This window comes from Plasmodium vivax, chromosome 12 (assembly GCF_000002415.2).
Source record: "Plasmodium vivax chromosome 12, whole genome shotgun sequence".
Taxonomy (NCBI): Eukaryota; Apicomplexa; class Aconoidasida; order Haemosporida; family Plasmodiidae; genus Plasmodium; species Plasmodium vivax.
The window spans coordinates 1,759,195-1,783,635 of NC_009917.1; the positions used below are offsets into that span (position 1 = coordinate 1,759,195).

At 40.7% G+C, this 24,441-nt stretch overlaps 5 protein-coding genes across 5 annotated transcripts, besides 4 other annotated features; 4 read left to right on the top strand and 1 right to left on the bottom strand.

Annotated features, from left to right (window-relative positions):
• Positions 1-39: 39 nt before the first annotated feature.
• On the top strand, positions 40-5,248 carry PVX_117310 (hypothetical protein; the record flags this gene model as incomplete). The annotated part of the gene is made up of 3 exons (XM_001615707.1): positions 40-4,344; positions 4,581-4,970; positions 5,171-5,248. The coding sequence occupies 3 exons, from the start codon at positions 40-42 to the stop codon at positions 5,246-5,248; spliced, it is 4,773 nt and encodes a 1,590-aa protein (XP_001615757.1).
• Positions 1,964-2,036: a microsatellite.
• A 565-nt stretch (positions 5,249-5,813) lies between the features above and the next one.
• Positions 5,814-5,972: a microsatellite.
• A 1,276-nt stretch (positions 5,973-7,248) lies between these two features.
• PVX_117315 (hypothetical protein, conserved) lies at positions 7,249-8,317 on the top strand (the record flags this gene model as incomplete). The annotated part of the gene is made up of 1 exon (XM_001615708.1): positions 7,249-8,317. The coding sequence occupies exon 1, from the start codon at positions 7,349-7,351 to the stop codon at positions 8,315-8,317; it is 969 nt and encodes a 322-aa protein (XP_001615758.1). The 5' UTR covers positions 7,249-7,348.
• Positions 8,318-8,787: 470 nt separating this feature from the next.
• Positions 8,788-8,849: a microsatellite.
• A 1,022-nt stretch (positions 8,850-9,871) lies between these two features.
• On the top strand, positions 9,872-12,368 carry PVX_117320 (hypothetical protein, conserved; the record flags this gene model as incomplete). Its single annotated transcript, XM_001615709.1, has 1 exon — positions 9,872-12,368. One exon carries the CDS (start codon positions 9,872-9,874, stop codon positions 12,098-12,100), a length of 2,229 nt encoding a protein of 742 aa, XP_001615759.1. The 3' UTR covers positions 12,101-12,368.
• A 6,200-nt stretch (positions 12,369-18,568) lies between these two features.
• Positions 18,569-20,783, top strand: PVX_117325 (cytochrome c1 precursor, putative; the record flags this gene model as incomplete). Its single annotated transcript, XM_001615710.1, has 2 exons — positions 18,569-19,329; positions 19,674-20,783. The coding sequence occupies exons 1-2, from the start codon at positions 19,255-19,257 to the stop codon at positions 20,781-20,783; spliced, it is 1,185 nt and encodes a 394-aa protein (XP_001615760.1). The 5' UTR covers positions 18,569-19,254.
• Positions 20,784-21,950: 1,167 nt separating this feature from the next.
• Positions 21,951-21,975: a microsatellite.
• Positions 21,976-22,587: 612 nt separating this feature from the next.
• PVX_117330 (hypothetical protein, conserved) lies at positions 22,588-24,301 on the bottom strand (the record flags this gene model as incomplete). Its single annotated transcript, XM_001615711.1, has 2 exons — positions 22,588-23,062; positions 23,199-24,301. The coding sequence occupies 2 exons, from the start codon at positions 24,299-24,301 to the stop codon at positions 22,588-22,590; spliced, it is 1,578 nt and encodes a 525-aa protein (XP_001615761.1).
• Positions 24,302-24,441: the final 140 nt, after the last annotated feature.

Genomic DNA, 24,441 nt, shown 5'->3' on the forward strand with positions numbered 1-24,441 from the left:
TTCTATCCCTCCCCTCTGTGCAGGCACATCATTCTGGAGATGCTCGTTCGAACAAGGCAAGACTGCAGATACGATTTTGCCTTTTATGCGAATGACGCTTTGGAGAACGTAGACCTGAGGAAGGATATCCACTTCACCATTTTCGATGCATGCGAAGAATTAGCAGATAGGAACAAATTTGAGAGGGCCCAAAAAATGCTCACTAAAATTTATGCGTCTATAGAAGAGACCTCCTCGAAATATGCCTTCCCGTACAACAAGGGACACATCACATTGAGCAAATTTGTGCTGACCCATTACACATGTTTTAAAAACTTTTTATTTATCATAAAGGAGAAGCATTACGTGGATGATTACCTAATTGATTTGTATAATGTGTCCCTCTCGTGGGGATACTCGAAGGTAATTTTCCTCACCTTTCTTTTGAACTACTCTTACACATTTCAATCGAAGCTAAGTGTCTACGATCAGGCGACCATTTTGCTTCTTTGCCTACTGCTCACAAATGTGTTGAGAAAGCAATCCAATAAGGTGTGCGAAAGGGTTGGCGGGAAAAAAAAAGGCAGCTTTGTGTACGTGCAGGAAAGGATACTATCAATTAAGGAGCTGCTAAGTGGGAACTCTAAAGGGAGAGGGGGGGTGAAGACGAAAGAGAAGAAGGAAAATACGAATAATAGGGAGGATACGAATAATAGGGAGAATGCGGAGAATGGAGCCAATGCGGAGAAGCGCCCCGGGTTGTCCATACTGAACTTCCTCCCCCTCAGCAACGAAGAATGCGAAAATTTGTTTTTATTTAAAGCCTACAATGAGAATAGAAAGAAGTATGTAAAATGCCATGAGGACGCCTTTCCCAACTTTGAAGCAGACAACGAGCATCTGCAGTTGCGCGATCAGCTGTACGACTACGAGGGGAAGTTCTTCCGCAATTTTGAAAGAAACTTGCAAATTGTTAAGCACCTGTGTGTGAGTAAAAAGACAACAAACGATCTGAAATTGAAAGTATTGTATCTGCTGAACCTGTCAACGAGGGATAAAATTTCCGTACAGTTTAACCAACTGAGCATACCTCGGATAAAACACATTTTAAAAAAAATCAGGACCAACAGAAATAAAAATACCGTGGTGCATGTGCACAGCGTCACTAAAATGGGGGTTCCCCCATGTGGGGTAACAACAGAACGGCAGCTAAAACGGGTAGGTCACTTTTGCAGAAAGGGGGAAGCACCCAGTGGTGAACATGTGACGAACGTGACGAGTGCGAATTACGTGGGGGGTACGCAAAAGGGCCTTCTGCCACAGCCCACCCAGGGAAGAAGCCCTTATGGGAGCAGCAGCATGCTGGCGAGGAACCCCACTGGAGAGCTCGCTGACGCGCATCAACTCTACACGTATGGCAAAAGAAAGGAAGCCATATACTCAGAATGTGTTGATACAAACCCTAATCGAGGAAAGGACATCGGAAAGGAGAAACAAAAGAAAAATGACTCACTTGATGAAAATTTCATTTTCAGGGTAAAGAGTCACAAAAGACTCACAAGCCATGAAGACAACATAACCATTTTGGTGAGCATTTTTATATGTATAAATAATTTAATTAACAATTTTGACGTGCTCACAGCGCAGCGGATAGTAGACAAGTTTTCCATTTTGAGCATATACAAGGAAATAAAGAAGGGTGAAAGGATGATGCTAAAAAGGGGAGCACCTTGGAAAGAGTCATCTCGACAGAACGTAAAAAAGGGGACCAACATGCGTAGAAGTGACCTAATTTGCGATGCCAAACAAGAGAAGGGGAGCACAAATATGCACAGGGGAGAGGGACCAACGGGGACGGAGCCGCGATCCATTTTTGACGCATGTCTAAGTGATCGAAACGATGAGAAGTGGCCCCCCCATTATGACCCCTTTAGAAAAATAAGAAATTATTCCCTCTTTAATAAAAACGAAATTGATGCGAAAAAAAATCTGGAAACAAAATTAAACATGAAAAATGACAAGTCCCATCTGCAGATTGACGACATTTATAAGTACATTCACTACAATTCGGTTTATGCGCTAGTTATATATTACTGCTTATGTAGTGACCCCCAATCGGGGGGAGACCTAACGAAATTATTATCCCCCAAGAGGGGAAGAAGAACTTCCACGCGGTTGGAACACCTCTTCGAAAGAGCCCCAAAAAAATGCAGTTGTGATGTTTATGCATTTATTCTAAGGGCGGAATTACTACTTACAGTTAAAAGACGAATATGTGGAATGAGTGGGTTCATAGCAAGAGCGGTATCGCATAGACCAAATGGGGACCCCCCCCTGTTAACACTATACTTTTACCTTCTAAAGAATTCATTTAACCTAAACGGAACGCAGTCGTTCGATGCGTCCGTGGGATTGAAATTTACGTACTTATTTAAAAGCAAAATGGATGCCCTTGCTAGAAATTTACTGGTTTATCACAATTTTATTTTGCTCCTTTTAAGTAGCTTCCACAAGTACAGTTTGCGCGAGCGAATAGACGAAAGCGGCGTCACTGGCAGTGACAATGTGGCTACCTCTCTGCAGAGGTGCACCCGGGGAGGGGAAAAAGAAAAAAGGGGGCACTCGCATTCGCAGAATGGCTCCCCCAAGGATGACACCACGAAGCGGCGTTGCGCGGATAGAATTTTCCTCTACCACGAATGCTCCCAGGAGTTCCTCAGTGCGTACACAAATTTGGTATTGACCAATTCGTGCAACTGGCTATGTGGGAGGCGCTACTTTAGGTGCCTGCTTGATGTCTACTTCTACCTGTTGCGCGTGATGATAAGGAATGGGCGCAAAGGGGAAGGGCCACGGAGTAGGCGCAAACGAGGATTCTACTACCGCCAGGGGGATATTCGCAAACTCATGGGGGGCATCAAAAAAGGAGAGCCCAATTTTGCCAACATGTTATGTTCCAACCTGATTGGCTTCTACCGAAATTATTGCATAGTCCTACCCGTAGAAGTTGAAGTAGAGGTGCTTATCTTTTTATACAAACTGGCGTGCAAATTTACGTCCGAGCGGCACATCATTTACATTACAAATTTGATCAAAATGAGAAGGCACACTTATGTAAGAAGAAGAAAATGGCACCTCATTTTTCGGCTTCTCGTAAACATAAACGAGTATGACAAATTAGACTTCCTTTTTAAACTACTCTTTGAAAATGATACCATTTTTGATTTTTTAAAATATAACAGAAATATGTTTTTGTCGCTGAATGTGTACAATTTCAACTGCGACCTTAGCGTTTCGCTGAATAGTAGCTGCTTACTGTACAACCAAACATTGTGCAAGTTAGGTCTCCCGCGTGGAGGGGTAGATGCCCGCTCGGGTGGTGATGCGGCTCCGAGTAGAGGCATCCTTCGGAGACGCAAAAATGGTCAGGCGAATGAGAGCAGCGGGGGTAGTAGCGGCGGTGGTAGTGGTGGTAGCGGTGGTAGCGGCGGTAGCAGTGCCGGTAACCGCGCCAGTAACCGCGCCAGTAGTCCCGCTCTGCAACGCAGCGGGAAAACGCCAAATGAAAAACTTTTGCGCCTACTCAATGCCGTGCACCAATTGTACAGAAAAGAAAAACGGGAGAGAAAGAGCGCAGAGAAAAAACAAGTAAACATTACGTACAATTTTAAAGGGTTAAAATTTTCAGATTTGATAAACTTTTACGAAGAGAATTACGTCAAAGCATTTGAAAAGAGCAAGATGGTCCCCTCCTCTTCTCCCTTTATATTTTATGATGACCATTTGTTTGTCTACATACTGTCCTTCTACGTGGTGCACTACTGCAAAGAGTTTTCCAAGTGCGACATGGAAATGTTAGCAAAGGTTTATAAAAAAGTGGGACTGAAGCATGAGCTGTACGAACTGCTCAGTCGGGAAGCGGACAGCTGTGTGAAAAGTTTAAAGGGAGATAAAGACGTGTTTGACCTACGACACATTCGTACAATAATCGTTTGCATAAATCTGCTACACCATTGCGCTCTCATATTACTAGAAATGGACAATTTGTACGAATACCAAACGAACTTGAACGATATTTACCTCCTAATTTTGCAACTCAAATATGTGTATTTGCACAATAAGCTACATTTACAGCAACGGAGAAGCAGCAATTTTTTAGCCTATTTCGACAAGTGCATTGTTTTCAACAATTTGGGGCGTAAAAAATTGTACGAAAAAAACTTTGAAAAGATGTTTGACCACGTTGTACAGGAGAACATTCCGATTGGCAACTACAAAATAAACTTCCTCAATTTGGGTCTTGAAGATTTTATTTCGCTCGTCGAGCAACACCCGGTGTTTTACGAGACGTTGATTTTGTTGAAGGTACGGATGTTTACAAATAGTGGGAGAGCGACATGGCTGCGCTGAGAAAGGGTCGCTTCCCACTGGAGCAACTCACGCACTTTAAGTGCATTCATATGGGAGCTCCCCCCCTGTGCACATACAGCTACGCATCATGGGGGTGGCAAAGGGCCACACTTTTGCAAAAATAATTATATGCTTCGCCACGCAAGCGCGCTGCTAACCACACCGGAACTTTTCCCCTTTCCCCTTCTTAGGCGTATGAAAAAAATTACGACGATCTGGTGTACGCCTTTATCCCCAAAATTTTATACATTCAGGTCATCCTTCACGGCAATAAAAAATATTTACGGGACTACTGCTCCTACAGTTGCGTGGACAACAACACCATCAGATACGTGGCTAAGCTGTTTCAAATTAACAGCATTCACTTAAAATTTCACAAAAATTTCCCAACCGAAAAGTATAAGTATTTGAGTGCCAAGAACGACGTGCTCACGTTTGATTTTTCCCGGTACATTTTATCCGCCATAAATATACAACCCCATCGCGCGGGGGAAGCAGAAACAGTCTGGGACTACGCCCAACACGTTCGTTCGCTGAAGCACGTGCTGGGCCAAACAAGCAATATCGATTTGAAAATGAAGGTGAGACAGGAGCTGCCCGCACGCGCATGAAACGCATTCCTGTGAAAAAGCGTGCCTGTGAAAATACATACGCGCGAAATGCGCACAATTTAAACGCATACAATGTTTAAACATTGCAAATAGTTCAACCAGGTGCGCACGCGCGGTGACATACATCCGCGCATTCACGTGCCAACGCGACTGAACTCCTTTCCGTGCAGGTTTGCAAAAAGCTCGGACCCGACTTTGATGACTTGTTTTGTGAATGCAGGAACAGTTTGAACTTAACGATGAACTAGCAGGGGGAAACGCGCAAAAAAAAGGCGGCAAATGAGGGGCCAAAAATATGCGGCAAATGAGGGGCCAAAAATATGCAACAAATGAGGGGCCAAAAATATGCAACAAATGAGGGGCCAAAAATATGCAACAAATGAGGGGCCAAAAATATGCGGCGAATGAGGGGCCAAAAATATGCGGCGAATGAGGGGCCAAAAATATGCGGCAAATAAAGGCAATAAATAAGGACAAAAAAGGGGCTCAAAAATGAACACAACTCTGTGCTACCGCCGGGGAACAGAAAAAAAGAATGAACTTTTTTTTTCGTCGCGTGAATATTGTTCATTGGAAACATAACACGTTGCAAAGCATACATAAAGGGGTATGTAATTTTAAAAAATTAACATAAGCATGCTTCGTTCGCCTATCCCAATCGCATTATCTAACCTTACGCAAATGAAATTATGTAAAAAATAAAATGCGCGTTTTTTTTGTCCCTTAAAATTGTACAAGTAGGCGAAAAAGCAGGCATGTATAATTAGTAGGCAAAATTATGATTTTTTTTTCACCATTTTTGCGAATCTGCGAATTTGCCAATTTGCCAATTTGCGAAATTACGATTTTGCGAATTATCGAATTTGCGTGTTTTTTTACAGAAAAGAGGTTTTTCTTTTCCCCTCTTGCGGTTTGTAAATATGTAAGTATATATACCAACAGCATTATTGCCCAGTGTATTGTACTACATATACATAATATGTATGTATGTAATTATGTATGCCTACTGCTTACTGTACTGTACGCCCTGCAAATTCGCATAATGTCATATTTGGAAAAAATATTTCGTCGTTAAATTATGTCCTGTTTGTTGCCTTGACAAAAAGCTGCGTTTCGTTCTTTTTGGAAAGCGTCCATATACCTTCTCTTCTACCAGTCCATCGGCATACGCGCGGGGATACGTCACCATGATATATATAATATCCCTAAGGGAGGTATAGCAAGTACAGAGGTCTGTACGTGAGTATATATATGCGTATATATATTTATGTGCCTGACGGGTATATGCGAATAATTTGTATAGCATAGCATATTATACGTATAGTACGTCGTAATATTATGCTGTATTATTTTTTATACCATACTGTGCTGTATTATTTTTTATGCCATACTGTGCTGTATTATTTTTTATGCCATACTGTGCTATATTATTTTTTATGCCATATTGTGTCCCATTACGCTTTATGCTATACGCGCGTGAGGCATATACTAAAATACGCGGCAAAATTATGCATACAGCACAAATAGGAACAAACCCAAATTTGCGCATTTGTACGTACCACTGAATATTATGAGAATAAATATTCCTAAGTTGTACCATAAATAATTCGCGTATGTGACAGAAATATACGCTTTTTATGGAAGTATATTTATTTCTTTTTTTTTTTTTATAAGTATATACATACCTTGTAGCAAGATTCTCCCCCTTTTTTTTTTTTTTTTTTTGTTTAATAATTTTTATTGTCATTACGAATACTGGTACTTGTTTTCTTGTGATTTAATTTATCCTTCGTGGGAAAAATATCCCCCAATTGGGGCAACCAGCGAAGAGAAGCGAAGCGAAGAAGAGCAAGAATGAAAAAGCCTTGTCACGATTAAAACCATATTTGTTTTTAAATATATTTATACTTTGTTTCTCCCGTGCTCCTCTTCCTTACCCCCTTTTTTTTTATTTTTTTATCTCTCATATGTTTTACAAAGCTTTATATGCGGCTAAAAAAGCATAACGGTTGATTCCCCATAGAAGCAACTGCGCGTGAAAACCAACTTATGTAGTTGTATGCCCAAACGGGAGCAGCATTTGCGTAGTTATTGTATCGTATCACCGCTTGAATGTATACATCAGCATAGAGAAAGGCCGATTTTACGTCTGCGCATAGCCCACATTGCAAAAAATAAGGCGGAAAGGCAGTCATAGGAAGGTAGTGGTGTAGACCCGTAGCCCACGTAAGAGTAGTTTGTTTTGTTTGCTTTGTTTGCCTCGTGTGATTGAAGCCGCGTATTAATCCTGTTCCCCCACTCGTTATACTAGCGGGTCGTGCGAAAAGGTGCCACGGCGGTGGGTCAAAATGGAAAAAGTGATTAGCATGCGAGAAATAATAACGAACACGAGAAAAATAAAATTGCATGAAAACTTTCTAGAAGACTGTAACTTGAAAGACATATTTTACAGTGGACTGGAAACGGTTAACTGTGGGTACAACGATTATGTGAATATCAAAACGTGGCTTTTTGTGATAGCAGAAAAATTATTTTCAGATGATTATGAGGAACTGGCGTACGTGGCGTGCGACGCATTGAAGGTGTTGCTCTGCAACAACCGATTTTTAAATGTAATTATTTTTAAATTGTTAAAAAAGAACCTCGAAAAAGACATACTGAAAATAATGGGCATATGCTGCTTAACAGTGGCTTCCCGAATGCAGCAGATAAATGAAAGCACCTGTTTTAAGGAAATTTTAGAAATGTTAGACTTAAAGGATAAGATAAACGAGTTTAACATCAGGCAAATCGAAATAGACGTTTTCGTTTCCCTGGCTCACTCCGGATTTTGCTTCGAAAAAATACTCACCCCTGTAAATGAACTCTACCAAATTATGAGCTTTTTGGAGAGCTACCAAAATTTATTTGAAGGTGACGATTTTCATTTATTCCAAAGCTCGAGCAACTTAATGCTGCGAATTATTTATTGCATGGTCCCTGTGTTTAATATGAACATTTATAACTACTCCATTGTTAATTATGTGCTGCGATTATTTATAAGGGATAACGAAAAATATAAATATGTGTTTGAACGATTGAAGGAAAATTACAACGATAAGGAAATTATTGACATTTCGAATTTTCAAAATCATATGTTGAATATTATCAACGCGTTTAAGAACACCTCCATTTTTTCTGCCAAGGATTCCATACTGAACAAGCAGAATGACATTGAATTGTTTGACAACATAACTCGAAGAATAGAGAGCCAGTGGAATGGGTACAGAGATAGAGAGAAAAACTTGATGACCCCTCCACCGACCGTGGGTGGGTAGGGGGAGGAGATTGTTTTTTCCCCACTCGCCGCGCTGTAAATTAAACAGTTGGCCACATCTCTAACGGGACCACGCCGCTTCTTCTGTTTTATTTTTTAAATGTATATATGCAAAGTAAAAAATATCCTATTTTGTATAATTAAAATTTAAAAAAAAAAAAATGGTATAAATATATGTTAAGTACTCCCATTGGGATATGCACACCCTCCAATATGCAACAACACAAAACAGACGGTAGAACAAAACATAATGGAGACTTTCTAAAGGGGAACGAAGAAAACATATAAATGTATCCACATTATATCATAATTAATCTTTTTTGTTTGCTCATAAATTAGTACTTAATTTATACGCCTTATTTTTTATTTTATTTTTTTTTTTTTTACATTTGGATAATTTTGTGTTGAATGTAGCAAATTAATTTGTTCCATTTCGTTTGTTTCTTCCTAGATTGTTTCATTCGTGGATTGTTTGTACTTCTTGTTTGTATTGTATTGTTTTGTTTTGGGTACTTATCACATTATTCCTTTTTTTTTTTTTTTTTTAAAATATCATTGTAAATGATAAATTATTTATGATGTATTTTTTTTCATATGGCTACCGTACCAGCATTATAAATGCCGAAGGTGTGCATATGTCAAATGATATATAATTATATATACCTCCTTTTTTTTTTATGTATATTTACATCTTCCCAGCGAAGCTACCCATACTGTGAATAGTTTTATGTATGGTTTATTAATTATACTCCCCTTTGGTGTGAAAGTTACCTCAGTTTCACCTTATTAGTTTTTAATTTTTTTTTTTATTTAGTCTTTGTTTTTAGAATTTAAAAAACATTTTGTTAAAATAAAAACGGCATCAATTTTTAGTAAAAAATGGTGAGCATTGAGCCACAGGAGAGATGATGAAGGGGTGGGGTGATAGGCCGCCAAAAAAGGAAGGCACACACCCACTGTAGCTAATAGCGTCTACGCTTTTTGACACCTCTGCCTAATTCTGGGGAAAACGGTGATAATTAAGCGGCTACCTTGGGATCGTGCCCACCGGCATATGCCCTTAACTGATGGAGAATTCTGCCCGAAAATTTTCGGCAACAGTGGGGGGTAAATAAAAGCAGATCCCGCGTTTTGGCGCTCTCGACGGATGTCACTTTAGCTTTTTTTTTCTCCTTTTTTCTCCTTTTTTTCTCCCATTTATGGGTCCCCCCTGCCGTTCAGCTGCACCTGCTCGCCATTCATCTGGAACGTTCGCGCGTGTGCCCCTGCGGGAAGTGAAAGCTGCCAAGTGGGCGTCACTTTGATTGGGGCTGTGCCTGTGATAGCATCCGTTTTGCAGCGGGATTGCAGTTTTTCCGAATCCCCTTCCGGATAAACATAGCTCCCATGTGGCCACGCACAAAGGGGGGAAACTCCTTACCGTGCAAACTCCTCCCCATCGAGGAGCCATCCGCTTAGGCAGCAACAAGCAACCGCACCTCTGCCGCTTTGACACCCGCATACAAAAAGAGCATGCCCATATAATGTACCTTGCTCATTCGATAGAACTTACCGAATGATGGAAAAAAGAAAAAAAAAGCGAAACGATGATAACGCTCGCAACGTTTATAAGCTGAAAGAGTTACTCACCAACGATGAGACCACCTCTGCTTGCATTCAGTGCTGTGAAAGGAATTCGTACGAGACGTATAACAACATTTTGCAATTTATAAAAAAAGATTTGAATATCCCCGTGTACGTCCTTGACCTTGTTAGTATTTATAATCACGACAACATTGCAAAGTTCGTTAAAGACGTTTTTGCAGAATTTGTAAAGTATGTTAAGAGGGAGAAAGTGCCCAAGTCGGTCCTGTTTCTGCCCTACTTTGATGACTGGGTGGTGTCCATAAGAGAGGGCAGCCAGGGGCATCGCCACGGCGGTGATGCGGCTGGCGATGTTGATGATGGCGATGATAACGACGGCGATGATGACGACAGCGATGATGACGTTGGCGGCAACCGCGAACCAGACGAATCAACGAATTTCTTCCAAACGGATGGTAGGAAAAAAAAAAGGAACGCGCCATACGTCAATGTGCATATATATAACTCCATTTATTACTTAAAAAATAAGTTGCTAACAAAATTGGGCAAGAAAAAGCTCTGTGTTAAATTAATCGGTTTGCACAAAACGAGGGGAGCCTTCGACTTATATAATGACCTCTTTGATTGCAAAATAATTATCTCTCAGTTTGTCAGCACGCCCATCCCATACTACATTCACATGAACAGAGACATCCATAAAAGGCTCTCAAAGAAGAAAAAAATTTCGATCGACGATGTGTACTCTGTTCTGGCTAGCAAGGTGGATTATTTGGACAGCGCGCGCGAAAAAAATGTAAATCTCTTTAAATGCTTTTTTGCGTATTATTATAAATTTCAAAGGGGTGTTATAAGAAGGTCCAGAAAAAGGAGACAGAGGAAACAGCTGGAACTGACAAACGAAAGCGCTCAGTGTCCAAATTGCGAATCTTTAAATACAAATTTTAAATGGGTAAACTGCCTCACAAATTTGAAGTATTTTAAGTGTCTTCGAAAGTACAAATATTTTTTAACCAGTAAAAAAAAAAAAAAATTCACCATTTTTTTTTTCACACATAGGGATACATACGTTTGGAAATATATCAGCGAACGGTTGTGCTCGCCTTTTTTTATAAAAGAATATATCAGCACTCTTCTCAAAAGGCACACAAAGTTGAGTGCCACTTTTAAATGTTCGAAGGGTGACGGCGAGGGTGGTGACACGCCCGGGGTGCCAGGCAGAGAAGACGCCACAACGGGGAATTTGCCCCTTATGCGTAGCAGTAAAAAATACGATGCTTGCCGCGATAACCCAAATCGCTGCCACAGTAGAGGTAACTGCATGTATTGGGAGCCCAACCCAGTCAGTTATGCCAAACAGCGGGTAGACCCAACATTAATGCGCCGTAGACATATTCGAAAGGGCACAAATGAGGACCATTTGGCGCCTATCCGGAAACGGTTCATACTGAAAAATAGGTACCAGCGTGATGATAACTACTGTGTGTACAATTCGCAACCAAGAACTTTATTAAGATTTTATTTTAGCAAAATAAATCTACCGAACATTTGTTTGATATATGGGGGCAGTGGAGTTGGGAAGAGCACCTTACTGCAATTTTTAGTTCACATCGTTAGCTTAAATTATAAGGACATCTCTTTTAGCGAAAAGGTGATGGCCCCTTCACTTCACAGCGCAGCTGAAGGGGATGCAGGCAAGGTGAGTGAATGGCGAAACACCAATACGAGTAAGCAGAACATGCGTGAAAGCAAAAGAACAGCTTGGGGAGGAAAAAATTACAAGCATGTGCCGTATGCATCCCTCATGAGGAGAATAAATATTCGGGAAAAAAAAAAAATATTTCTTCAATTCCAAAATGTGTGCATAATTCCATTCGAAAGCCATCTGTTGGTAAATAAAACAATCGGGGAAAATAGCCGGTACATTAGGAAAATTTTCACCATGGCCTTCAAAAACCAGCCAGCCGTTATCATTTTTGATAACATAGATCTATTTCTCGAGAAAAACAGCAATTACAAACATCCTGTGGATGATCAAAATGAAGATGTGTATAAAAACATTTACATTTTACTAATACATTATTTGCGTACGTACGTGAATGGGTCGAACAGAATAAAGTTTCTCGCAACGTGCAGTGTGCATCCACAGTTTTTTAAATTTTCTTTCCTCAATTTGGTGCAGCGTATACTGTTCATTTCGTGACACATTGGGGGGCGCACCCCAAGTGTGTGTGTTTTGTTTCTCCCGTTCGGAGTTTTTTTTTGTCACAACTTCTAACATTTGTAACCTAAATATTGGCCTTTTTTCTTGGGGGCCTCTTCCTATGTGTACGCAACACAGCGGAGAGGGAGATCCTGTCCTAAGCCGCGGAGAAAGACTTTTTTTTTTCTTTTTCCCCCCACTCTTTTTAATTTTCCTTCTTAATCATTCGCATCGGAGCATAGCCAATATGCTTCTTTTCCGTTGCGTCGGCAAAAAAAAAAGGAAAAAATCCACAACGCAGCTGTAACGCTAGCAACTTTCACACAATACAGGGATTACTTTAATTACTTTTACAGCGTTCACAAGTTTTTATTTATTTAGCATAATATACATCGGTCTTAATGCCCCCATGGAAAGGAAAAAGCTGTGTTACATTAACAAGAAAACTCAGTTGTTCGCACAAGCAGGGAGGATTAATATACATGTATAATATATGCGTAAAAAAATATGCATGAGCTCAGTAGTTATAAATTATAGCAACCACACCTTTGCGCTAATTATTGCAAAGGCAGTTTTGACATAAAATATAACCTTAACTGTAGCAATCAATCAGAGCATAAATCACGGCATAAATTTTACAGCATATACGACATTGTTAATTATAGCGATAATTTTTTTTTTTTTTTTTTTTTTTTTCTCGTGTGTGTGTCTCGCTTTTTATGATGGGCAAAAATGGCTAGCCCGCTCGCGCATCCATGCATGTATATGTACATAAGTACATACGTACATAAGTATATACGTACATAAGTACATACGTACATAAGTACATACGTACATAAGTACATACGTGCATATGTATATAAGTATATATATGTACATATTACATGTGCGCTGCATTTTACAATTAATTCTGATGGAGTGGGAATAATTTCAAAATGCGTAAAGAGCTGGCAACTGCGCCGCGGCCAAAGCAACTTAATGTTTTGTTATGTGGACAGCCAAGTCTAGCACACGGTTTGAGTATCCCCACTCATTATCGTACCATGAAACGATTTTGAAAAAGTTGTCGTTCAATGCCAGACCAGCCTTCAAGTCAAAAATGGAGGACCTCTTGTCGTGGACGAAATCTTGGGAAACAACTTCATCTTCAGTGTAACCCAATATTCCCTTGAGTGGTCCTTCTGCTGCTTTCTTCATTTGGGCGGCAATTTCTTCATATTTCGCTGGTTTTTCCAATCTGCACACTAAATCAACAACTGACACGGTACCGATGGGGACTCTGAAGGCAACACCAGTGAGCTTTCCATTCAATTCGGGTAAGACCTTACCTACGGCCTTAGCTGCACCAGTGGAGGCGGGAATAATGTTTGACAATGCACATCTGCCTGCTCTCCAGTCCTTTCCACCCTTGGATGGTCCATCAACTACCAACTGGTTGGCCGTCGAAGCGTGGACAGTGGTCATCAAACCCTCAACAATTCCGAAGTTGTCATGAAGTACTTTTGCAATTGGAGATAAACAGTTGGTGGTACATGATGCATTTGAAACGATGAGTTGTTTTGGGTCATACTTATCATGGTTAATACCCATAACGTAAATAGGGGTGTCGTCCTTTGGTGGGGCGGACATGATAACCTTCTTTGCTCCTCCCTTAAGATGTGCATTGGACAATTCCTTGGTTAAGAACACACCAGTGGATTCGCACACAACATCAATTTCGTATTTGCCCCATGGGATTTGTGCTGGGTCCTTTTCGCTGTGCACAAAGATTTTCTTGTTACCAACGGTGAAGCAGCCATCGCCTGGGGTTACCTCTGCTGGGAATACACCGTGGATGGAGTCATACTTGAGCAAGTAGCACAAGTGCTTGATGTCCATAAATGGGTCATTAACCGCGACTACTTCCTACGGGGTTGCGAAAAATGGGGAAGAAGCGATCATGAGGGGGTCAAGCACGAGAATAGCGGTGCCCTTGGGGGGGCTCTCCCGGCAGTGCACCTTTTCACACAATGTAAATGGGGAAACAAAAAAAAAAGAAAAAGATCAACAGGGAGAAAAAAAAAAAAAAAACAGGATCAACTTGGCGAAAAAAAAATACATTCAATATGGTGTACGTACACATGTAACATCGCTCTGCTTGCCAAAGGCTGAGCACGGCCCGCCGCATATAACTTCGCGGCGAACCAATCATGTGGATGATGCAATGTTCACATTTTTTCATTTTTCAATTTTCATTGCTCATTTTTCTCCCTCGCGCGATGAAAAAAACTTACGATGTCACTCCTTTCATAAGCAGCCCTAAAAACTAAACGTCCGATACGTCCGAATCCATTAATTCCAAGCTTTGTTACGGCCATTTTGCTTTGCGAGGATGCTAATTCGTTTTGAGGAAGAAATATGCTTTTAAAAGCAAGCTTTTTAAGGATACGTTATAGAAACTGAAAAGTTTTGGAAGAATGTCGTTTCACGAGAAGAATGCGTGAAAAAAGTTCAAGCGAAAACGTTGAGCAAAAATGTGTTATAAGAGAAAAAAAAGTGTTTTGTTTATTTTGTGTTTTATTTTTTTGTAATTAATTTTATAAAAAATATTTTTTTAAAATTAAATTATTTTTTTTGAGGTACAAAATAAATTTTTAAAAAATGCCAAAAGTAACGCGCACGAAAATGTTTTTTTAAAAATTTAAAACTCGCTTTTCATGGGGCCATTTTATATATATATTTCGACATGTGACATGTGGAGCTGCAAAAAAATACGAAAAAAAAAGTAGAAAAAGAAGAAATATAACCCCTCCGACGTTATAATGACACCACTTAACCACAAGCATGCGCGTGCTTACGCGTACCAAAGCGACACATATGTATAGAAAATTAGTGCGTGCCTAGCAACGAGCACATTTAGTCGGTTATTTGGTAGTACTCCTCTCCACGCGCATATATGTGCGCTTACGTACGGTGCGCATATGTACATATATGCATATACGAGTACATTCGCATTTGCTGCACGTGTGCTCTGCCTACCTCAACGTGCGGCATGCAACGTTAACACATATGCTAAAAAAAAGCGGGGCATACAGGCGCATATGTAGGGATACGCTCGCGTGCATATGTGACTGACTGGCATAAATTGCTGCAGAGGGCGTTTTGCATGGACGCACGTAATTGCTTCAAAAATTGGTACGGCAAGCAGCCGCTTTTCTTTGGTACGTGTGAAAAATTGTTTTGGATTCCTACACGCAGAAAGCGCAATTTGAGATGGCAAAGTGGCGAGTGGAGAGTGGCGAGCGGGGAGCCGCAAGTGCGCACATGCAATCTTCGGCCCTCATTCGCTATGCGTAACGCGCTGCTTCTTCATATGGACAGTGCAAATTCTGCGGACACTACATGCGGGGCCTGCACTGCGCATATCGTGTAATGCAGTACATAATTATATATATATATATATATATTTATATATTTTTTTTTATGCGTTTATATATTTATTTATACGTTTATACGTTTATATATTTATTTATACGTTTATACGTTTATATATTTATTTATACGTTTATACGTTTATATATTTATTTATACGTTTATACGTTTATATATTTATATATATGTGTACAAGCGCACTAACGCCAGTGGTGCAATTAGCTGCCTTCCCGCGGTTGCACAATTTTGCAAAACGCCTTTCCTCTCACAGGAACGGAACTGCTTTATCAGCTGGCCATTTTTTTTTTTTCTTAAAGACATGCTTAAAAAAGTGTTTATGATGTGGACCACATAGGAGCAATAATCGCGATTGATGTTTGGTTAAATCAAAAGGAACGTTAGGATGTTGAAAAAATTAAAGTAACAATTGCTTACATATCAGCGCGGAGGCAAATTGTTAGTGGCCTCAGGTGGTTATCTTTCTCTGCCCTATGTTTATATATAAAATTACTGCGTTGCACTTTCTCTCCTTTGTATGCACTTTTCTTCATTTGTGAAGTTTTTTTTTTTTTTTTGGTGATTACAAAACTGTGCACTTTATTTTTACGTTCGTTTTGATGGGATACAAGGTGTATGCCTTCGCGCATACTTCGCGGCATCCTTTTCTCGCCGCATGTTGGTCACTCCGTAGTGTATAAGCGTTATGAGCAATTTGGCATATAAAATTTACCAAAAAGTTGCCATTTAAAGAAAAAAAAAAACGCAAAATGAATGTAGCAAAATAAGATAACCATACTGCTGAATAGTATTTGCGTTTTTTTGCAGTGTACCCCTTTTGGCAAAAAATGTAGAAAGTGCAAAGAAGCCAAGAAGAGAGGGGGAGCCACTTCACGTAAAATAGCAGTATACCTGACTACTACGCAGCACAATGAGATTTCATTTTTGTGAGGTTGAAATGTAGGCATAAATTTGTGAACGTTCCACAGGATGCACAAAAGGGGTATATACGTAACATGTGCATACACGCTTAACGCATGTTGTATCGCCCTCTTTTGACCATACATTTTTTTTTTTTTTTTCCCTTATGGGCCCATTACGGCGTTGTTTTTCGCCATAGATAACGTAAAAAAATTAAAATCATTTTAAGGTATGTTTTAATGGGGTTCCCTTTTTTTGTTTTTTTTTTCTCATTCGTTAAATTTGCGTTTTTTTGCAATTAAGGGGGAATAATTGTTCGCGCGTATTGGTACAGTATGAAAAAATGTACCCTACCCATGGGCGGTACATTTCTTTGGAAAAGGTCCCATCCAATGTGGAATAATTTTCTTTGAACAAGAAAGAGGTGTAGACTTGTTCATTTTTTTTTTACCCCCAGCACACAACTCAAAAGGTGAAGTCTTTTTTCGTTCACATGTTGCAGGAGCAGCACGTGTGAGTATTTCACCGTGAAAGTTATTAAGCAAATTGTTTAACCTCTTCAAATGTGTAACACTCGGTCGATTTAAAATATCCCAGCGCGCGGCTCTTGTGTGTGCAAGGCATTCATTTCGCATGGGAATATAAGTGTAAAAAAAAATATATATATATAATTTTTCAAAACGCCATAGCATGACTTTGGAAAAGCCTTTTTTTCTGTGTATATATGCATTAACGTGCCACACGTGCGGAAAAAGGTAATCCCCACGTTACGGAGACCTATGCGAGGAGGTCTTTTCCCTGCTCTATAATATTCTCAGTGTGAACAACGAAGGAAATAAAGAACTACGTGGGGAGTAGCCCCTATTTCACGTTAAACAAAAAAAGTAACACAGTAGGATACAACCATAATGACGTGTTGAACGCATTTTATTTATTTTCTTTTAATTCCCGTCGCTTCATCCAACTATTCTAATAATGAGTTCACGGGGCATACACACCAAAATGGAGATAGGCGAAATGGTAAATACCTTCCTCACTTTGCATATGGAGTGCGAAAAAGGAAACCAAAACGGATGCAGCAAAAGTTGCGGGTTGCTCCCCAGTTTGATTACATAATAACCGACCACGTTTTTACACGTGAGGCGATTCAGAAGAACGCTATATGAGCAAGTGTCCCGTTTATATTAGTGCCAGTTGTCACACCGCTGACACGCTCACGCGAAGGCTTCGAACGACGTTATGTATATAAACGTATATATATGTCATTCCCATTTGGGAATTTTAAACTGCGCGCGGAAAAAATCCCATGGGCGTGTTTCATTATTATATCTTTTGTTTTTGTTCATCAATTTTGTACATTGCGCGTATGCCACATAGAGGAAGGGAAAAAACATATATGTGCGAGAGATTTTGAAAAAGTTACGGTTTAATATGTTGTTGTACTTACCAAAGTAATGATCATACAAAATGGCCATTAAGCGGGGGATAAATGAACTGCCGCTTTTTTTTTTTTTTTTTTTTTTTTTTGTTCCCTCTTTTCCCCTTTATGCAACATAAAATTTGGAATTGGCTCTATTTCATCACTTGGGCTGTCGAACGTGAATTTAGTTACATTTGTAGAACTACGCGCAGGTATGGAACACATCCGCATGCAACATGTGTAATAAAAATATTCCTCGATTAATCGTAAGGGGGAAATAAAGAAGAAACCTTCCAAAAAAAAAAGGACAGCATGGAAAATGGATCATCGGAAAAATCATAACTTCGAATACGGTATTACGTAAGGAGTATGCCTCTTAAATTTTGTTCGCAAAAAGGCTTTCTTCCCGTTTGTGAAGTGTACTGACGGGAGGCTCGGAAATGGTTAAACAGAGGGATACACGTGCTATGAACGTAGGGATAATGGTGTAAATAAAACGGAAGATGGGAATGGTCACATTGTAATAACTGCAAGGTCATGATGGCATAAAGTAAAGCACGCAAATACGTCATTTTTCGTGTTCGCTGGTGTGCCTTTTCTCATTTTATGGGAATACCTTTCGTTAAGGTAATTACACATAAGTGCGGTGTTTTAACTGGCTCTGAGTTGGCTTGGAACAAGTTCACACTTTTTTTCGTCATTTTTTTGCGACATTATTTGGGACATTTTTGGGTCATTATTTGGGGTATTTGCGATATTTTTTGGAACATTTTTGGGACATTATTTGCGATATTTTTTGGAACATTTTTGCTACATTTTTTGGAACATTTTTGCTACATTTTTTGGAACATTTTTGGGACATTTTTTGCCCTCTCACGAACGAACCAAGCGCAAACAATAACGAACTTGTCGAAGGTACACGGGGAGTGCCGTCAATTTATCCTACGTCGAAATGACAATACCATGTTTCTGTTTACATTTCCAGAGCACACTTAATTATGTAATCAGCTGCAATTTAGCGTAAGCCTTTTTTTTTTTCCTATTTGAAATGACAAGCATTTTGAAAGGCAAAATTTTCCGAAAGTCGCGCTTGGTTTTAAAGATACGTAAAATAAGCTGTTACAGGAAAAGGGGAAATTTCCTTCCGCGAATGTTCCTCCGGGGAAGGTATAACGATGATGTGCGCGTAGGAGCGTGCATAGGATAGGGCTTAGGACCATGCATAGGTGCGCGCCTAGGAAAGTACGCTCATAATACACACAACGCGCGTCGTTTGGAATACCCCCTCCCACCCCCGTGCAGCCTTTAAATGACAGCTTTGGTTGCCGCTAAGCTGGTCACACGTGCAAATTTATCTACACAGAATTTATTTTAAAAAGAAAATCAAGGGTTCCATCGCAAAAGCATGGCAGGTGGTGGAGCGCTAAACAATTTGTTTCCGGGATATAAGGACAAAATATGGCTCAAGCTTCCGCACCACGTAAGGAGGAAAAAAAAGAGAGCGAGAGAGAGAGTGATAGAGAGAGCGCTACGTTTTGTGGCACCTTGATAAAAATGGTGTGCCCAGATGTAGAAGCACACCAGCGTAGCTGTGTGGAGGCAAGTAGATCCCCAGCATATATGTAACGAGTTGGCGGCAGGGAGAACGTGGGCGTGCCGCTATACGCTTTGCCAAGTGGCGAGGGAACTGCAACGAACGGTTCGCAGCGATGTGTGTGATGTGGCGCCCTTATCTGTACAGAGCATATGAATGGATGCAAACCAGGCGCACATGCGTACATGCACACCACGCGCACACATAAACAATGCTCCCCCCGCCCGCAGCTCCGAATCCGGCTAATCAAATCGTGGAACCAGGAATTCGAAAAGAACATATCCAAGGCGAAAATAAAAAACAACAAAATAAAAAATTTGAACTACTACCTGCTGGACAAGTTCAAGCCAAATGAAAACTACAAAAACAGACACACGGATTATAAGAGGCAAATGTGCAGAGGGACGTTAGAAGAGGGATGCGACTTCTTTCTACCAAATAAGAGAAGCCAAGATAGATTGAAGAATCACCTACAACCATACACAGAGGAAGAAAGTGAAGAAAGAAAAAAACATAAATATTTAAATTTAAAATATTACATACTGTTTTGTTTGGGATTTTCTGTGTTACATAATAGTATGCAATCTAGACCAGTAGCATGGTGCATGGACTATGAACCACCCCACACCCCCCACTACCCATTTTGGTTTAAATCAATGTTCCACTCGCATGACATCCCCAGTGTAAGAAGAGGTTTTGAAGTTTACAGACAAATATGTGCAACGTGCCATTCGATGGAACAGCTACAATTTCGTAGTTTAGTAAATGAGGTGTATCCGGAAAATCGAATGAAACAAATTGCTGCCTCGTACGATATAGAGGATGGTCCTGATGATAAGGGAGAGATGTTCACCAGACCAGGAACCCTAACTGATTCTTTTCCAAAGCCTTATCCAAATGAAGAAGCTGCTAGATATGCAAATAATGGAGCATCTCCACCAGATTTGTCAGTCATTACCACGGCTAGACATGACGGACCAGATTATATTTTTTCTCTACTCACTTGTTACCGAGATCCTCCTGAGGGAATTCACCTAAGACCAGGGTTGTATTATAATACCTATTTTGCAGGAGGATCTATATCCATGCCCCCACCTCTACAGGATGATATGATTGAGTATGAAGATGGTACTCCTTGTAATGTCTCCCAGATGGCTAAAGATGTCGTCAATTTTTTAACTTGGGCAGCGGAACCAACACATGATGAGAGGAAATTAACGGGCCTCAAATTGGTCAGTGGCGCTTTTGTTGCTATGGTCTTAATGACCGTATGGCAGAGATTTTTCTGGACCATCTACGCTACTAGAAGGATTGACTTTGGAAAAATCAAGTACCTATGAATGGGGAAAACTTATCCAAAGGGGGTAGCCTTTTTTTTTAGTGACCACCTGAAATGTACCTCCACATAGGTAAAGATACAAATATAGGAAGAGCACCTCACCGCGCATGTACACGTAATTAAGGGGAACAGGCAGACACAACAGAGTGGAAAATTCGATGGTACGTATTCGCACCTTTCGCCGCATCTTTAACCATCCATAGTGCCCTTCATAATTTTATCATGTGGAGGGAGCGCCTGCGCGCACACAATAATAGGGAGCATTGTTGGGGTGTTTCATACCAGGCAGAGGACGTATCCCAATATTTAACAGAATTAATGCTCTGCAAAAAAGAAGGGGAAAAAAATGCCCCTTTTTCCTCTGAACGTTGCAGCTGCAGCATGTTACCATTTCCACATCTTTCAAATGGGCATTTCGTAAAGCATACATATATATATATTTTTTATTTTTTCCTTTTTGCATTTTAAATGGAGGCACATTTCCTTTGCACTACAATGTATATAATGTTCATTAGGGCACCTTCGACAAGGACGTTTCGAGAAATATTTGTTTGTTCATTTTAGGAGCCGCAGTTCGCAAGCCGTTTGGCTTGCAACGCGTGTGTTGCTCCTTCGCTGCGCCTTTTTTATGACACGTTATACATTGCTGTGTGTTTTTCTTTTTTTCTTTTTTTTTTTTTTTTTTTTTTTTTTTTTTTAAGTTTCACAATTTTACCATGTGTAAAATGAACCAAACGGAATGCATAAGTGGAGAAAAAGGCATGTGCTCCTTTGCAAGAGAAAGCGATTTATCTTTTTCGCACCATTAGAAGCGGTCTTTCGAATGTGGTCGCTTTGAGCCGTGGCGGAAATATCGATTTGTGGAAGTTGGCCATGCATGGCATGCTTGGAAGCACTTGCTAAGTAAAATTGGGAACCCCCATGTTTAGCCCCTTTTTTTTGGCAATTATGGTGGGGCTTCCCTTTGACAGCAACCCTCTGCTACTTTTTCAGCGCAGCTAAATCGGCGAAGTGACCCATTTGTGGCTAATAACTCATGGGGTGTATTCAAATGGGGGTGTTGTATGTGAATTATGTCTAGGGGGTCATCCACACCGCTGTTTTGACCTTTCGATAAAAGGGAAGAAAAGTTAAATAAATGAGCAGAGTGGAAGTCCACTTCTGTTGCGTTTATATGCACCCTTCAGATTTTTCAAACATATGCGTGGAGACACGCGCATACCTTTTGGCGTAAGGAGCGCTTTATTGGCTCATCCCCAGTGTGCATGTAGAGGTGTGCTAAAGGGGTTCACGTCCATGTGGACCGCCCAGAGGGACAGGTCATTCTTTGCCAATTTTTCTGCAATTTTTTGCTAACTTTTTGCTAATTTTTTTTTATAACTACGGGGTAGCGAAATGGAGGCTCGCACAAGTTCATCGTCGGACAACTAATGCGTAATGAATGCTAACCGCGGGGGGGAAAGAGAAAAATAAAGTTCACCACAAGAGTGCGTGATGCGGTCATAAACAAATGCAGGAGATTAAAAACTTAAAAATGGAAAAATTAAAAAGACCATCGCCAAGGGGTGCGGGCGCGCGGAGAGCAGGTTGGGTCGATCGAACGAACGTGCGAACGAGCGAGCGAGCGAACGAACGAACGAGCGAATGAACGAACGAGCGAATGTTTGCGTGCGTGTGCGGGGTGTAAAGGACGAAAAATGGGGAAGTCAAAAAAGTAGCAAATGCAGGGAAGGTGGCCGAATAGGGGGGCGCCGCGGCAGGGTGTCGAAACGGACAAGAGGCGCACCGAGCCAGCTTAGCGCGCGCTACAAATGAATGGGGAGCTGCTCTTTTCGAGCACAAACAGAACGAAAGATGTAGAAAACACAATAAAGAGAATACGTGGTGAGGAAGGCACACAATGCTATGCACACTAAAAACATCTGGCCATTAGAAAACAAAACAAAGCTTTTAAAATGCTCGTAAGTCCTTTTGTTCAACAAGACCCAGTAGAAATCGTTATAGTCATTCTGCTTGTACTCCTTGTAAACTTTGGACCCTTCGTTGAAATCCTCGATTAGAATGTAGCCGATTAAAAAACAAAAAAAAAATAACCCTGTGAAAATAAACCCCATGAAGAGCTTAAATATGCGTTCGCAGAAGCATTGGGAAAATATTAAGAAGAAGATGAGGATCAGGCTGAAGACGTAAAGCACTAGTCCTATGATGGAGAAGAAGAAGATGCCGCTGCAGACGAAGATGCTCGCCAGGGTGATCAGGTAGGACATCGAGGGGACGTACCTGCGGGGGGGGGAGGGGAGGCCGTCATGAGGGAGGTCTCTCCATAGGAGCAGGGGGGGCAAGCGTGACGCCATCGTACAATCAACCGTGATGTACTCGCGCGGGCAACGTGACGAAGTGCCAACTCAGCTGTTACATCAACGTGATCGCCATGGAACTGGTGGACGTGAGTGTGGCCCCCTTGTGAATGTAAATGAAAGACATCATCAAGAGGGAGGACGCCAAGATGAGGATGTTCCTTTTCTGCAAATCGTCAATATAATCATCCAGCTTAGCACTAGGGTTCTTAACCCTGACACTTTTAATCTTCTCCATCGAATCTGAATATATTTTTATAATTTCATTTTCATGTTTTACCAAGTCATATTTTAAATTATTAAAAAGGGACTTATTGTAATGATCAAAAATTTGCTGAAATTTTTCTGTAAACTTTTTTATCTTTTCCGAGCTAGATATAAAAGGGACGGAATTATTTTCCATGAACTTGTAAAACTTATCATAAAGGTCAAAGTTCAGACGGACGTTTTTTATTTTCTCATACAATTCTAGTAGTGTATTTTCCACTAGGCTTTTTTGCGCACTGGGGTCTGACTCCCTTATGCTAGTAAACATTTTCATCAAATCTTGCTTCGTTAATTTTTTCAACAGGATGTCCTTTTTCGTGTCCAAAAAGGACTGACGATCTTTTATCATTTCTAAAATTTTCGAGGCATCAAATGTGGAAGTATCTGGGAGGGCAGCCACCTCTTGGCTAGCGGCAGATAGGGTTATGCTGTCTTCTGGTTTGATAACAATGGTATTGCCATCACCGTTTATATTATTTATTTTGTTTAGAAGCATATAATCTGGGTGGAATTTCAAGGCGTCCATTATTCCTATAATTTTCAAAGACGTATTTTTGCTTATCGAGGTGGTGTACACTCCAGAGGCAATTAAAAATAGGGACACTATAAAGGAGCATAAATAGATGGGGCGTAAAAGGGGCTTATAAATGAAATGCCCCAATAGGGAAAAAACAGACAAGGTCACTGCGCCTATTAGGTTATATATGCTTAGGTAGTATATCATTTTCTTTTCGCCGTCCGCCGCTGCCTTGTTCAGCACGCTCAGCTCATCTTCGTTCACGAAATGCAGCAGAAATATGGACGAGCAGAAGATCAGGCTGACTCCCTTGGACCACGTTCCTATGGCTGTGTTTTCGAATCCCCCTTTTTTTCCATGGCTGCACAGGAAACACATCCTAGGGAGGGGGGTGCGCAGATGCAAGCACGTGGGTGTGAGTATGCAGGTGTGAGTACGCCGATGCCAGCACGTGAGTGTGCGCATGCGTATTATACGTCCCTCCACGAACAGGATGCCTAGCCGTATGTGCATATGTG